The sequence below is a fragment of the Eptesicus fuscus genome, chromosome 17 (assembly GCF_027574615.1).
Source record: "Eptesicus fuscus isolate TK198812 chromosome 17, DD_ASM_mEF_20220401, whole genome shotgun sequence".
Taxonomy (NCBI): Eukaryota; Metazoa; Chordata; class Mammalia; order Chiroptera; family Vespertilionidae; genus Eptesicus; species Eptesicus fuscus.
The window spans coordinates 27,669,255-27,685,387 of NC_072489.1; the positions used below are offsets into that span (position 1 = coordinate 27,669,255).

A 16,133-nucleotide genomic window follows, 5' to 3' on the forward strand; every position below is an offset into this window, starting at 1 on the left:
AGGTTTTCAGATTTGGCCCACGGACTATAACTTGTTGATCCTGTTCTGTATCATTATTTGTAATACAAGTGTACAATCATTAAAAAAATATCACACAGTAGATGCTCAAAAATTATCATTGTTGTTTGCATTTATCATTAGCTTTTTAAATGGAAAGACTTTGAGACATTCGTCAACATTCAGGCTTACAGAAGATAAGACACTATTTTTCAAGAAAATCAAAGTAAGTATATTGAAAAAAAATTTTGTGTCTTTTCTTTAATAGCATATGTCTAGGGAAGCTATAAGCCTTTCATACTATTATTAGATAGCAGCATTCCCACTGACCATTAAAAAAGAGATAAAGAGATTTTTTACACTAATTGCCACACGACTGCAACAAGTAATATATGTACAATAATCCCCACAGAGCAGCCCTTTTAAAGTGAACCATAAACTTGGCCCAAATAGTCATAATATCACAGACAAAACTAACCACAATTCAGAGTAGGATCCTTTTTGCTTAACTATATCTATTGGGCAACTTCAAAATGCAGAGCTCTTGTTTCCATTTTTAACAAACCTGGGATGTAGATTTATTTCATCTTTGGGGTTCCCCAGCATATGTTCACTCCTTTCCTTCAAGGGGTGAGGCATTCTAAAGCTCAAGTCAAATCCTAACCTTCCCTTTACACCTAAGTTCTGATCTCACTAGTGGAATGTATAGTTCTGTGAACAATTCTCTTTCTCATTCTACAACTCTTTCCCCCAGAACACAATAGAAGTTGCTAAATGTTTAATAGGTGTCCAAGGGAGTCTTACAGTTAGATTCAAAATGTCTTAAGATAAACATTATCGCTAAATCCCTCTGAAAACTCTCCTGACTCTAAAACTACCTTTACAGAGATTACTAAAAAATTTCTAGTTCACAATCTTCTATAAAGTATCAAGTGGTTGGTTTTTGTCTAGTAATGATTCTCAAAAATGTTATCATTGGACTATGAGTAACTGCCTTTGAAGAGCAGGAATTAAGTAAAAGAAGTCTAAAAAGAATGTAAGTGGGTTCTCTGACGGGCATTCGCATTGAAACAATAATGAGAAGGCAGGATATATTATTGTTCTGCAAATATGAATTCTGTGAGAGAGGGAAGTGCCCCTGGAAAAGGGCTTAGGACACATTTGCATATTCACTGAGACTTAAAATTTGAGATGAAAAAAACTGTCATCATGGGGTCTTAATATTATTTTCTTTCTCCTTGTTTCCTTTCCAGTCAGTGATTCTTCTGATTTCCCAGACTTAAAATTCTAAAGTTACTCCTGATAAGTTTCCATTTGCTTGAAAATTCAATCACAAAGACTTAGTAATTATTTTGTTTTCTTTTATACCATTGCCACTCACTGTCATTACATATAGAGAACACGCTATGTTGCCTGTTTTTTGTCAAGATTCTTCAACACTTCTATACATTTTTGCTAGAAATCTTCCCCAAATACTAACCTTACTGTCAAATGTATGAATAAAATATAGCCTGATAATAAGACAATTTAACTAATGCCTAGTAATAATAAAATACTTTAATCAGTTACAGAATGAGGGAAATGGTTTAGAGTAGTAAAAACTGAATTTAAATAATTCGTAAACAATAAAAAGATTCATATAGAGAAATTTAACAGAAACGGAAAACAAACCCAAGAAAGAAGCAAATACTATAAGGCAAAACTTAAATTATGCATCTACTAAGGGCAGAGAAGGAAAACCAGAAACTAGGATTATGCTTACAGTAATAACTGATGGAGCTGCTGTTATTACTGAAGCCCAGGATAAAATACAAAAGTAATCAGAAAACTATACTCACGTAAGTTAAAGGAAAAATCAAGATTGGGCCTAAAAGGGGGGGAAATAGCAGCAGCTAAAACCAAGCGACTTGGAAGTTTTCTAGATAGTGTTCTATGGAGAGAATTTCTGACTGGCTTACCTATGCAACAAAGGAAGTTGCCAGTGTTACCACTCATGACACATCAGTCACTCTACCACTGGAGGGAGTCTGGTCACATATCCTTTGATGTGACTTTTACTCTAATAACTTCCTGTTCTTCACTGGGAATGAATCAGAAACCCTATTAGGAATATGAATTGGTTTAACATAATCTGATGGTTTTAGAGCTTTTTTCAAGTTTGTTTCTTTTCGTTTTTATTTTATTTTTGTTTTGTTTCAGTCACTAATAAAAATTTACAGTATCTCTACAGTCATATCTGGGTCAAAGAAATGAATACAGAGATCACATATGGTAGTACAGATCTATCTTTAGAAAAAAATCATAAGGAAAAAAATTGTTAAATCGAGAACAGAGAACGGTTCTGATGCAAATGCCTACCCAAAGCAGGTATCAAAATCACAAGGCACATGAAATGCAGCAAACAGTAGATGTGAAGCAGAAGCTGAAAAGAGCTTGCAAGATTAAGGCTGACAAGGACATGTCTGATGGGATAGGAAAATGTAAGCAAAGGATAAAATACTGTAACTGTCCTTTTAAAAATCAGATTTACCCTTTCCGTTTATTACTCATGAAGTTAAACTGACATAAGAAGGATTTACCAAGTAAATAAAACACAACTGAAATGAAAAAACAGAGATCAAAACATTGGCAAAAAGTGAAAATAAAAAGCAGTTCACCTCAAGAATGTATGCAGAGAATAATATTCCATTTATAATAATTATTCTTTATTTTGTGTCAAAACTTGTGAGAAAAGATATGTAATAATTCATTTAATTATTTTAACAATCCTACAGGATCAACATTATTATACCCATTTAAAATGAGAAAGCTTGAGGCTAAACAAAGGTTAAGTAATTTGCTTAAGATAACAAACATATCTATAAAGAGTCAATATTCTGTAGAGGTCTTTCTGATTCTAAGATGGTATTATCACTATGCTATATGCATGCCAGTGAGACCTCACAGTCCTGTACTATTAAAGGTAACAGTTATGGGAACGCCTCCTAGATGTCTGCTTCAGAAAATGTCCCCAAGGATTACCTAATACAGCAGAGATAACCTATACATGCTACTAAACATTTCCATGTTACCTTATGTTTCCAAAGTTAAAATTTGTTTAACTCACATGTCAATAAACATAAAGAAGGAAGTCCCAGATGATTTATAACTTAATAGATAGGATAATGTACAAATTTAAAGAAATTTATCTTTTTTTAACTATGTAAAAAGGAGGAAACCTTTCTTTTCCTCCACAAAACTATTGTTAGAGACAAAGACAGGGAAATCTGTCAGTGTCTGTATATGCAATTTCTTTAAAGCATGTTCCCCTGCTGACTACTAGCATCATAAACTCAATAAACCATATCTAGAGAGTCATAAAATGCCTAGATCATGGAAATAATATTGTTAAAGCTAGGAAACCTTGGGGGTAGATTTAAATGCTATACAACAAATTAATTTTGTATTTTCTCCCTTACTATTATACTTATGACACATCAGTCACACAAAAGTGCAGGGAGCTAGGATGCATGTAAAGCAACATATGGATAAATCATTCCTTTCAGCAAGAAAAGAAAGCTTCTATATACATATGCATGATAAAAACAATGAAAAGTACAACTAATGTAGATTCTATGTGTGAGTAGGGGGCTATTTTATCTTATAATCTGTAAATTAGAGTCTGAAGTATCTATATGAAGAAACAAACTGGAGATGGTTTCTCATATTATTGATGCGTGCATATAAGAAGTTAATGCTTTTTTTCCACCTTCAGTTTTTAAAAGCCACAATTAAAGTACATTACATATGCAACTTGAGGATACTTCAGCACAGCAGAAAGGAGGAACAGAAATACTCTTCTACTTGGAATAGAGATTATTCAAACTACTATATCTACAGCACATCTACCTAGCTTTCCCAATAGAAGTCTATCGGGAATCATCGTTTTGAACTACAAGTAACATCCAGGCAGGGACCATGAACTAGGAACCAAAGATCACATGCCTAGGATACAAGCACAATGAGATAATATGTGGGTGTATAAGAACCCTCTAACTTCATTGAAAAATTATATGACTATTTCACAGACTATTAAATACTTTGAGAAACTATGAAATAAAGAAACATTGTGAATTGTAACTAATAATGTACACGTTAACTTATAAGAAAATAGGCAAGTGACAGACAAAAAATATAAAAGAGAGCCAAGGAAACATAAGACATACAGTACATTTACCAGCAACTATAGCTCTTAGTTGATGTAATATGCAAAACATCATAAAATTAAGACATCTACAAGTGGAGAGGGTAAAAGGAAATGTATATTTAACAATAATATGTTCTTCTTTTCTGTTTTATTACACTTCCAAGGAATTAATGTTGCTCCCATTTTTTCCTATTATCAGATTAATAGAGTAAAATAGTGAGAAAAGTAAAGAGCAAATAAGACAAATGTGTTTCTATGATCATAAAATCATGACAATACAGCACTTACTATGTACTTAAGCACATCAATCTTCTGCCACATAATCTTTCTATGTTATATAGTTACAGAAGTAAAATGATGAGTGAGACCTGAGAAGAAGTGGAAGGTTGGGAGTGAAGGGAGCAAATAGCATTTCTCAGTATAAAATTATAAAAATAAGGTCTGGTTGACAAATTGAATGCAACAATTTTAAATTGTTCTATAAAACAACTATAGTACCTCTTTTAAATTATTCTTATGAAGTCAACTTAACATTTTTGGAATTGACATGTATAGTCACAAAATAAAAAAGTAAGCATTTAAACAACATCTCTGAGTAACCTATTTCCAAATTTTACACATCTTTTAATAGAGGAGTTAGGTAGATTTGTTGGTATAAGCTATTTTATAAAATAAAACCCTATTTAATTTATATTTGATCAATTAAAAGTCTGTAAATAAGTAGTAATTTTCATAGATATTGCCTAGTGCCAGCACCCCACCTCAAAATTAAATGTTACATAACTTACTCATTTTTCAGAATCAATATTGTGAACGGACACAACTAAAAAATACCACCAAAATATAATAGCTACAATTCTAAAAGAGACCACAATATATGCAGCATTATTTTTGCACTCTACACTATTAGCATTGTTAAGTTCATAAAAAAGTATAAATAACATTATTTTCCCTAATATCTCTAAGACATAATGGTAAAGGCAATTTTAAGTATTAAAATTACTGGGTTCTGAGGAGCAACCATGAATTGCCTATTTCCAATTACTACAGTAATGAGCTTTTGGTATATCATTGAAGTAAATGAAAATGAAATAAAATATTTACAATGGTAACTTTACAAAAAGTCATTTCACAAAAGCATAAACTAAAACCCACATGACTTCTTATACGGTATATTAAAAATAACCTTTACAGTCTAATAATGCAAGCTTATATGCGAAATACCAAAATAATGACTTTTAGATGCCATAAGTATGTGCACCTATTATTATGGTGACCAAAATAGTCTAAGGATAAAGGAAATACTATAAGCAGTGTTTGCAAGAGTATTTATTTATCCATACTACACCTATTTCAGAAATTATTTAAAGTGACTTTGGCTTCAAGGAACAATTATTCTGTTTCCTAAATTTATTAATAAACAGAAATTCAATGTTCAGTTGACCTAAACTGTACTGTACAGCAACACCTAACCAAGTTATTACCACGTAAATGACTTTGGAAACGAGACCTATGCCCTCTATTTGGATTACATACTGATAAATTTTACAACCTTATTGTGAGCACATCAGTATCTCTACATAACCTTAGCTAAAAACATTTTTTAAATCATCAGTTAAACGTTATATAGAGTTAAACATTAATTTAATTTACAGCCAAAAGTGTTCAGGGTCATCTTGACAATATAAATTGTTTTTTTATCACAATTGTTTTTCCTTTTTCACAAATATCTGGCCAATGGTTACTAATCAGATGACTTCTTTACAAATGAAGTTTTATTCCACATTACTGAAATAGCACTGACTCTTCAACTACTCCAGCTAACACAGAAGCGCTAGAACTGCCCACATTGTACACGGTACTAGCTTATCTTTAACGCTCAGACCTGTCTGCGTTCAATCAATTTCCTTCTTTAGGAGACTGTCAACTTTAACAATAGAATGTTAAATATAAATTTGTATAAATATCAAGGCACCTATTCTGAATCCCAGCACATATGTGAGTCCACTTCCTTTACAGATTTTTTTTCCTGTCTGAACTTTTTATTTTTATATTAAATTTTTGGGGTGACACTGGTTAATAAGATTCCTTGACAGATTTTTCGAGTTTCTGAATGACAGCCCCAAACCACTAAGCATGTGGCTGTCCTTGGTGCTGAAACTCACTCATTTTCTGCCCTTTCACTGAAAACAAACAAACAAACAAACAAACAAAAACCCCACAAAAACCCCGTGGTCCCAATCCCATTTTGAGAGGATAAAAATAATTCTTTAAATTGTGTGTGTTGGGGATGGGGACGAGACGGGGGGATGATGGCCGAAGATGGGAGGTTTTTAAAAGGAACCGGTAAGTTTCTGGGCAGAAAATGCCAACTAGTGGGGTGGGGGCGGGGGAGGGGTTGCTGGAAACATCTAGACTCTAGAGGGCATTTCCCTTTCGGTGCCAGGAGACCCAGGAAATCGGGACTGCGGCAAAGATCCGAGTCGCGGTTCGACCCGGGCGGGAGCTGCGGGCAGGAGCGGCGCGCTCGCCGGGGGCAGCTCCTCGCTGGGGCCGTTGGGCGAGGACAGCGAGGGGCGCCGCGGCCGGGGACGCCGCCGCCTTCCCGTGCCAAACGCGCCAGCCCTGGTGTCCTTTTGTTTCTGGGGTTTGAGGGGAGGGGAGGGCGGCTGGGCTGAGGGGAACCCCCACCTGCAATTATTTGTACAGAGGGGACAACAAAAGACCTTGCCGCCCGAGTGGGCAGGGTCCGCGGAACCCGACTGGCCGCGGCGCACGGGCGCGCGCGGGCTCGGCTCCTCTCCCTACGGTCCCGGCCGCTCTTACCGTCCCGGTCGCACAGCTGAATGGCCTCCAGGCTGAGGTTCTTGATCACCTCCTCACAGGGGCTGGTGGGGCTGTTGAGGGCATGATCCAAGCGCGGCACCTCCATTTTTCTAACCCCCTTCTCAAGCCCGCCTGCCTCGCAGCCAGGCTCTCTCCGCGGACCGGGTGGGAGCGAAGGGCGGGAAAGGGAAGGGGAGTGGCGGAGGAAGGAGGAGAGGACCGCGGCGCGGAGGGGTCGAGGCTGGAGCCACGGGGCTAGAGACCGGCGGCCGAGACGGCGGCGGTGGCAGAAGCTCCGCGGGGAGTGTGCGCCTCCGGCAGACCAAGAGGGACCTGGCGCGAGGGCGGGAGGCGCGCGCTCCTGGCGGGGAGGGGATGCGGAGTGCCCGGAACGGGAGGGAGGAGGCGCGGCGCGGCGCGCGCACGCTCGCGAGAGGACGCGCCCACCTGCCGGCGCGAGGCGCCCCGTCCTCCCGCGCGCACGCGCCCCCGCCTGCCCTCGCGCCACGGGCCCCGTAACCCCGCGAGTGAGGCGTCGGACGGCGGAGCGCGCGGGAACGGCGGGCGGGCGGCCGGGGTGCCGCGTGCGCGCTCACCTGGCACTGGCTCCTGGCGAGGGCGACCTGGCGTCCTTTCCCCTCCTGGCAGTGTCAGTTGGAGCCCAGGTTGGCACTGCGGCGTTTCTGCACGGGGAGGTGAGGGCGAGCAGGTTGGTTGTCAAGGGTTGGAAAAATAAGGCGAGTCTAGACGCTTTGTATCGGGAGCTTTGGAACCAGCGGGGCTACCTTCGCCGGCTCAAGGTCTCGGGCTGCTCGATGCCCAAACCTTGCTTGTTCCGCTGGCCCTTCTGGACAGCTTCGTCTGTGTGAGGAAGGAGTGGATTATTTGAGGAGTGGCACGGTTTAGGGACAGAACCGACCCCCCTCCCTCCCTTCTCTTGTACTAGGAAAGGTGCTGCTTCAAGTTACCCTGAACTCGTCTGCCCATTGTTTTCAGTGACAGTTAAGAGTGTGCGAGGCACTTAGTGAAGGTACAGATGCTTTAAAAATTAAAGAGTTGCAGTTCACAGCGTGTTGACCTCTGTTACCATTTGCTTCTTTGGAGTAGTTTTTAGTTGTGTTGCTATCTCAGGATCAAAAAAAAAAAAAAAATAATAGTGACCTCCCTCCCCTTTGTGGTGTGTATTTGTGTTTGAAATTAAGGTTCCCTTTTATTGATTTTTCCAATTTCAAAAATGTTTAACCCGTAAAGTAACAATTTACATATAGATTGCCATATGCCATCTTTTCTAGCCACATCCATTTAGTCGTAACATAACTAAATATGGTTAATGGAAGCCTCATAAAACAGAAGAACCAGCTTAAGGCAATAAGCCTGAGAGGAAACTTGCCACACCTGCAAGTTGTTAAAAAAATCTGTGGAAGATAATTGGTTTCTTAAAGAGAAGTGTCCTCGTTATGAACGTAGGTCTGAGTGAAGAGGGATCTCCTTTTTGTAGTTTTGTAAGGTAGGGGTGTCCACCAGGAGAGGATAAATATTACTTGTCAAGCAATCTGACAAGATGGCACTTATTGGTGAGTTCCCTGTGTTCTATAAAGCCTGGCTCTGGAGGACTTGACATCGATACGGCCAACCCAATCACAGTGGGTTCATCTTCCAGAATACTAGTATCAATTTTACAAATCTCAAAGGGAGCTAGGTTATCAATTGATTGATTTATAGCTGAAAACTATTCATTCCTGCTTATAATTAAACTGTAACACAAACAAGTATTTATTAATCACCTGCTATGTCCAAGGAAGATATGCTAAATATTGGAAATTTTGAGTTCAAGTCTATCACGACAGGCAGACATTGAAAAAACAAAATTAAGATGGGTGTTATGAGCCCTGGCTGGTGTTCCTCAGTGGTTAGAGTGTGGGCCCAGGCACCTAAAGGTCACGGGTTCGATTTCTGGGCAAGGGCATGTACCTGGGTTTCAGGTTTGATCCCCTGCGGCAGGTGCGGACAGCAACCAATCGATGTGTCACTCTCACATTGATGTTTCTCTCTCTTCCCCCTTCCACCCTGCCTTCCACATTCTCTAAAAAAGTCAATGGAAAAAATATCCTCGGGTGGGTGAGGACTAACAACAACAAAAAGTAGATGGGTATTATGAGAACTTGTGGAAGCACACAAATGGGTCCTAACCTAGTCTGGTTAGTCATGAAAACATCTAAAAGGATTTTATTTTAAGGGAATGGGAAATTATTGAAAGTCTTTAAATGGCAAGTTCACATGATTAGGTTCTTGGGCCAGATTATTTTTGTAATGGGAACAGGGGGTAATGTTTTGAGAAACATTAATGTGACTTTCTGGGCACAAGACCTATTTAATCCAAAGCACCTTTTTGCTGGGGATTTAGATCACATAAGAAAGAGTTAATATTTGACTTCCAACATTTAATACAGGATTATTTAGCAAGTTGTTAGACTTCAAATCGAGACATTGTCAAGAGACTTGTGAATGCCAAATGAGGTAATATATATGAAAATGTTGTATGAACTGTAAAGCATCTCAAAAGTTAGGGTGTTGTTATGGGACACTAAGAATGCCATTAAGAAAGCCTATCTGATCAATTTTACACTAGAAATTTCTGGAAATATTTTAGTACCTGTATAGCTAACATAAAAGAACTTCCATATTTAGAATATCTTCATAGTTTAGTGCAGTGATTTTCAATCTTTTTACCTCATAGATGGGTATTATGAGAAATTGTGGAAACACACACAGGTCCTAACCTAGTCTGATTACTAAAGTTCTGCAGCACACCAAAATAGATATTATATTTTTTTGCTGATCTGACAAAAAAGTATAATTTTGATTCATTCACACCAGATGATATTATTGTGTTGGTTGTTGTCACTGATTTTTTTTTTGTGTGTGTGTGTGTGTGTGTGTGTTTTGACAGTCTAAGGGAAAATAAGTTGAAAATCGCTGGTTTAGTGTATAGGGGCCCTTTAAAATTACAACAGATTATGTTTGCTTTTGATTTTATCTCAGTAGTTAAGTTTTGCCATGCTCATAAGCAAATACTCAATATTTAATTTCTCCCCAATATTTGATTCCTACATTCCTAATTCTTTATCATCACATGATGGGAGGTGGTGGAGACCTAGGATGACTTGATCCATTACAAGTTCATGCTGTCAAAATTCAGCTTGCTTGTTATTTGAATGGCTATTGCAGACTTGTCTCTTTGAAAACCCCTGATCCACACTCAATTTCAAAAGATGATCTCACCTCTCTTTCCTGGGGAAAAAAGTGAAGACAAAGTGATATTTCTAATTTGTTCTTGTTTTTAGCTCAGTGGGTCCTGGAAAACTTGCTTCATTTTCTTCCATCATATGTTTTCTCCATTCAGTGTACTGCAGAATAGAATTAGCTTCCTATTTTTACCCCCTCCAGCTGCATCAGTCTTCTTTTCCTTTTCTGTCTTTAAATATTGCCGAATCTCCTTAATTTTAAAAATTACTTTACTTGAACCAAACAGTTTCTATCCATTTTCTTAATGTTCTAAGGTATGTAAAGTGCCCATTATAAATTATGGTGTGCTATAAAAGTTATTCATTACCTCCATTTCCTTTTAATCCTCATACAACTTGTCATCTATCTTCACCACTTTGTTTCTTACCCTTCAAATGTCATCTTTAGATTTGATGAGATTTTTCACATCACCAAATATAGAGGCCTTTTATCATCTGCATCCTCTTTGATATTACAACAGTTTATTTCTGCTGAACTTCTATAGCACTGAACTCTGCTGTATCTCTTCCTACATGTGTGCTTAATGTTTACCAACTCTAGCTTCTAAGCTGCCCTCTTGAGTGCAAGTATTATTTAAAGTTCAACCTCTGACATTATGTTCTTCCCTGTTTAAAGCCATTTTTCTCTCATAATGCATGTATTCCCATGAATTTTAACGTCTTCTTAATGTTTAAATTCTCACCATTATGGTCAAATCCCTATCTCAAGTCCCCAACTATAAACAAAGTCATTGTCCTATTTCAATTAATGAACAATTTACATTCCCATAACCATTTATAACTAATCTATTCCTCCCCAAAATTGATTGCCTTTTCTAATTTCCCTCATTATAGTAACTGGCAGCAGTGGCAGTATCCTCTTAGTCCCTTAGTATCACCCAACTTGGTTTTCTCTTTTCCTCTGTAAATCAAACTAGCCTCAAAACAATTTAAAATTTTCAATGTTTCTTGAATGTGTAATTTACCCCCCTGAAATTATACTGGTAAATAACACATTTAGGTTCTCAATATTTTGACCAGATTATTGAAGTTTTCAGGTACACAATCTTTCTACCTCACTTTTAAAGTCTATACTGTACTAAAATCAAATCTTAAAACACATTGTAATCAATAAATTACAATGGCTACTATTTTTGTTCTATGGTTAATGGTAAGCTACTAAAGCTTTTTAGGCAGGTATATGTTACTTGCAGTGTTATGGGAAGATTAATCTGCCCATGTCTCATAGGCTGAATGGAATGGAGGAAGACAGGAGTTTAGGAATTATAGTTCAGACAAGTAATTATTATAAGGTATTTATATACTAGGACAGTGGAATGCATTTAATTGGAATTTAACTTTCCTGACTTCATCCAAACTGGGCCTGTTCCAAGATCCATAATGAGAAAAACTTCAGGGTGGATAGAGGCTTATTAAAGAGATTATTCAGTCAATAACATCTACTAATGATGATTCAATGCTATATATGTACTATATGTATGCAGGTATGTATATCCTATATAATAAAGAGGTAATATGCAAATTGACCCTCATGCCCTCACACAAGATGGCCACCCCCATGTGGTCAAAGATGGCCACCACAAGATGGCCGACAGGGGAGGGTAGTTGTGGCAATCAGGCCAACAGGGGAGGGCAGTTAGGGGCGACCAAGCCTGCAGGGGAGGGCAGTTGGGAGCGACCGGGCCAGCAGGAGAGGGCAGTTGGGGGGGACCAGGCCTGCAGGGGAGGGCAGTTTGGGGCGACCAGGCCTGCAGAGGAGGGCAGTTTGGGGTGACCAGGCCTGCAGAGGAGGGCAGTTGGGGGCCACCGGACCGGTAGGGGAGGGCAGTTGGGGGCAATCGGGCCAGCAGGGGAGCAGTTAGGCGCCGATCAAGCTGGCAGGGGAGTGGTTAGGGGGTGATCAGGCTGGCAGGCAGGCGAGTGGTTGGGAGCCAGCAGTCCCAGATTGTGACAGGGATGTGTGACTGCCTGTTTAGGCCCGATCCCACAGGCAGTCGCACATCCCCCAAGGGGTCCCAGATTGGAGAGGGTGCAGGCTGGTCTGAGGGACACCCCCCCAGTGCATGAATTTCGTGCACCAGGCCTCTAGTATATTTATATGTATGTATGTGTGTATATAGATAAGTAGGTATGGATGAAATCAATGTGCATTATTGAGTGGCCATTAGGTTTTCTGTGATGATACAAGAGAGGCATTGTCCATGACAACATCTCTCTCTACCCTAAGTTATTGCTGTTACTCTAGAATACAGAGAAATTGAACTGCTTCTGGTTAACTAATTTTATCCAGAGGAGATGGGATCATAAAAATTAGCACAGTAGCTATTCATAGGAGGGGATTCAACTAGAAAGTGGCAATAGTGAGTGCCATGGAGACAGATAACCATCACCTTCATCTCTTCATCTCTTCATAATAATGTCCCCATCATTAGGACACATAAATTAGACTATTTATTGTTCTAAATATGTATTCATGTTCATTATATAATCCTATATAATAAAAGCCTAATATGCTAAGTGTCCATTTGGCTGTTCAACCAATCAAAGCATAATATGCCAATGACATGCTAAGGCGGCTCAACCACTCGCTAAGACATGCACTGACCACCATGAGGCAGACAGTCGACTGGTTGACCAGTCGCTATGATGGGCACTGACCACCAGGGGGCATATGCTCTGATCAGTAGGTTAGCTTGCTGCTGGGGTCTGGCTGATCAGGACTGAGCGAGATGGGCCAGACATGCCCTGGAGCACTCCCATGGTCCCTCCTTGGCTGCCCAACCTCCAGTGTCTCTCCCTGGCCCCAAATGTGCACTGGTGGGGTCCCTCAGCCTGGCCAGTGCCCTCTCGCAATCCGGGACCCCTCGGGGAATGTTGGAGAGCCAGTTTCAGCCCGATCCTGCAGGCCAGGCCAAGGTACCCCAATGGTGCACGAATTTGTGCAGCAGGCCTCAAGTATTTATATAAGTGTTAAGTGCTTTAACGATTGGAAGATAGGTTTTTTTAACCACTGCCTTTCCTATGTTTGAAACTTCTCCACAGTAGTTAAGTTGTATGTGAATATGTCTAGCACATTTAATTTCATTCTTGCCACACACTACATTCCATTGCCTGTTTTCTGTTTTCTATTATGTCACATTCTTACATCCATGAATCAATCATTCTCTCTAGATCTTTTTCTTTCTTTTTTTGTAGCATGATAGCAATGGGACCATTATAGGGTGTCATTAGTCAGTTTCTCTATTTCTCTCTTATTTCTCTTAAGGATGCCTTTATATGTGATCCCAAACAACTCTTTACTTCAGGAAATATATCAGTTTGTAGATAGCCTATTCTATTCACAGAGAGCTCCAGAGTCAACATCATCTAACTAATAAAAGAGTAACCATGCTAATTGTACCTTCATGTCGCCCACCAGCCAATCAGGAGTGAGTATGCAAATTAACCCAACAAAGATGGGTTAATTTGCATACGCAGGTGCCGAGTGGCCAGGGGTGGGGCAGGACGCAGGTGTTCTGTACCACCCCAGCCACTCCAGGCCTCTGGGCAGCATGGGAAAGCAGAAAGGCGGCTCCGGGCCAGAGCAAAAAGGCAGCTCTGGCCAGAGCGAAGGCAGTACCAGCAGCCAGGGGAAGGAAGGCCCATTCTTGCACGAATCTTCATGCATCAGGCCTCTAGTATAAAATAAAAAACTTCCTCCTACTGTCAATGTTTCCCCACTTATCTTTTTATTTTCTTTATTTTATTCCCTTATCTTGGAGACACAGAAAAAATTCTTCACATGACAGCCATATACATGATTCAAAACATTGTCTCTTCTTGATTCATCTTTTCTCCAGTATAAATCTTCTCAAATACTATAGCTTACCTTAAAGGATAGAGCATATTATTTTCCTGTGAGTATGCTCTAAAATTGTACACTTTCCTTTTAGAATATAATGCCCATAACTAAACACAATATAATGGTGAGATCTGATTACACTAAAGCAACTCATTTTAACTGTTTATTTACAAATAAGTACTTTTACATAAATTGCCAGTTCATTCATATTAAATAATGTTCTTTGATAATTTTTGACAGTGTATGCCTATTCATATTGGTAAAGTCCTTTATAGTAACTTTCTTTTATTATTTCTCATGACAACCTTCTTAAAGTTTTGTATGTCTAAGCTGAAGGAAATGACTGCAGGTCTTATTTTTACAATTCATAGATTATATTAAAGCTAATTATGCATAATATATAAAAATGAAATAATTACTGCAGTGAAGTTACATTTTATGTGATTACGCTATGGTCCTTGAGACCTTTAAATCAGGATATGTCATGAATCTTGATGATAAGATTTTCTGTTTATAATAAGTGTCATATAACGACAAAGTATCTGTAGATTCACACATTTTGTGGGACAGACCCTGGGCTAATCTTCCATGGTGTGGAAGGTGTTGACAGTTGCAATAAAGACGTCTTATTTCAGATATTCACATAGCAAGCCTGACAGTCTTATAAGGATTTAGTTGGTGCTGCTATGATGATAAGGGAGATTACTTCTTTAGTCTCTTATGTGGTACTGCATTTACTATTATTTTTTCCTCCATAAGAATCTTTCTCATCTAAAAGAGTAGTTTGACTATTTAATATATCACAAAACTGAGGAGTAAATGGCCCTTAATCAAACATAGCCAGAGATAGACTAAGTTTATAGAGACACTATATATACTGTAAGCTTACAGACAAGTTGCTACTATTCCAAGGAACCAGTTAAATTCTAAGCCATCTCCTGGCAAAATTTAGCTTTCCAAGACAGACTAAGGCACATTTAATTTCATTATTGCCACACACTACATTCCATTGCCTGTTTTCTGTTTTATATTATGTCACATTCTTACATCCATGAATCAATCATTCTCTCTGGATCTTTTTCTTTTTTTGTAGCATGATAGCAATGGGACCATTATAGGCTGTCATTAGTTTCTCTATTTCTTATTTCTCTTAAGGATGTCTTTATATGTGACCCCAAACAACTCTTTACTTTAGGAAATATATCAGTATGTAGTTAGTCTAAGTAATTTGTCTGGTGTCATGTGAACAAACCAAGCATCTAATTTGTTTAATACTTTTAAAGTACTTTTTTTGAGTGTCTTATTGAAACCATGCTAGAGTTTCTTAAAGCACAGCTCTTAATGACTGTGTCCCATATCTTCACAAGAGAATGCAAATCTGTAGTAGTAAATGGAACACGTGATACTTAATGGTCTCACCTTCCTATGGATGAGCAGCAAAATACTCATGGGTCAAAACCTATGATTGATTTTTTTTCCCGTCACTTCACATGCAGACTTAATTTGGATATATTAATTTCTTTTTCAAAGCTCTTATCTTTTTTGTTTCACTCCTAAGGTTTCAGGGCCTTTATTGAGATAACTAGAGGCCCGGTGCAACGAATTTGTGCATGGATGGGGTGCGGCTGGCCCAACCCGATCAGGTCTGATCGGGCAGGGCTGGCCAGGGGGAGGGGCCATGGGCAGTTGACCAGCCAGCCACATCCCCTGGTCGAACTCCCGGTTGAACTCCTGGTTGAATTCCCAGTTGAGGGGGCAATTTGCATATTAGCCTTTTATTATAATACACTAGAGGCCCGGTGCATGAAATTTGTGCATGGGTAGGGTCCCTAGGCCTGGCCATTAATCCCAGGGCTGATCTGTGGGAGGCGACTGGTGGGGTGATCACGGGGCCCCCACTGGCACCCACCTTGGCTGGCCTGGGGCCTGCGGGCTGGGGGCAGCTCCTGCATTGAGCATCAGCCCCCTCGTGGTCAGT

At 39.4% G+C, this 16,133-nt stretch overlaps 1 protein-coding gene across 2 annotated transcripts in view; it reads right to left on the bottom strand.

The window, feature by feature from the left end:
- PHYHIPL (phytanoyl-CoA 2-hydroxylase interacting protein like) overlaps positions 1-7,310 on the bottom strand; it is a 36,381-nt gene extending 29,071 nt beyond the window's left edge. The window contains exon 1 of one of the 2 annotated variants that reach the window (XM_008145483.3): positions 7,010-7,310. In XM_008145483.3, coding sequence (XP_008143705.1) covers positions 7,010-7,115 — 106 coding nt within the window. In that variant the 5' untranslated portion in view covers positions 7,116-7,310. Of the gene's footprint in view, positions 1-1,835; positions 1,910-7,009 lie in introns of those variants that run through there. The other variant, XM_054729192.1, reaches the window with a different exon arrangement.
- Positions 7,311-16,133: the final 8,823 nt, after the last annotated feature.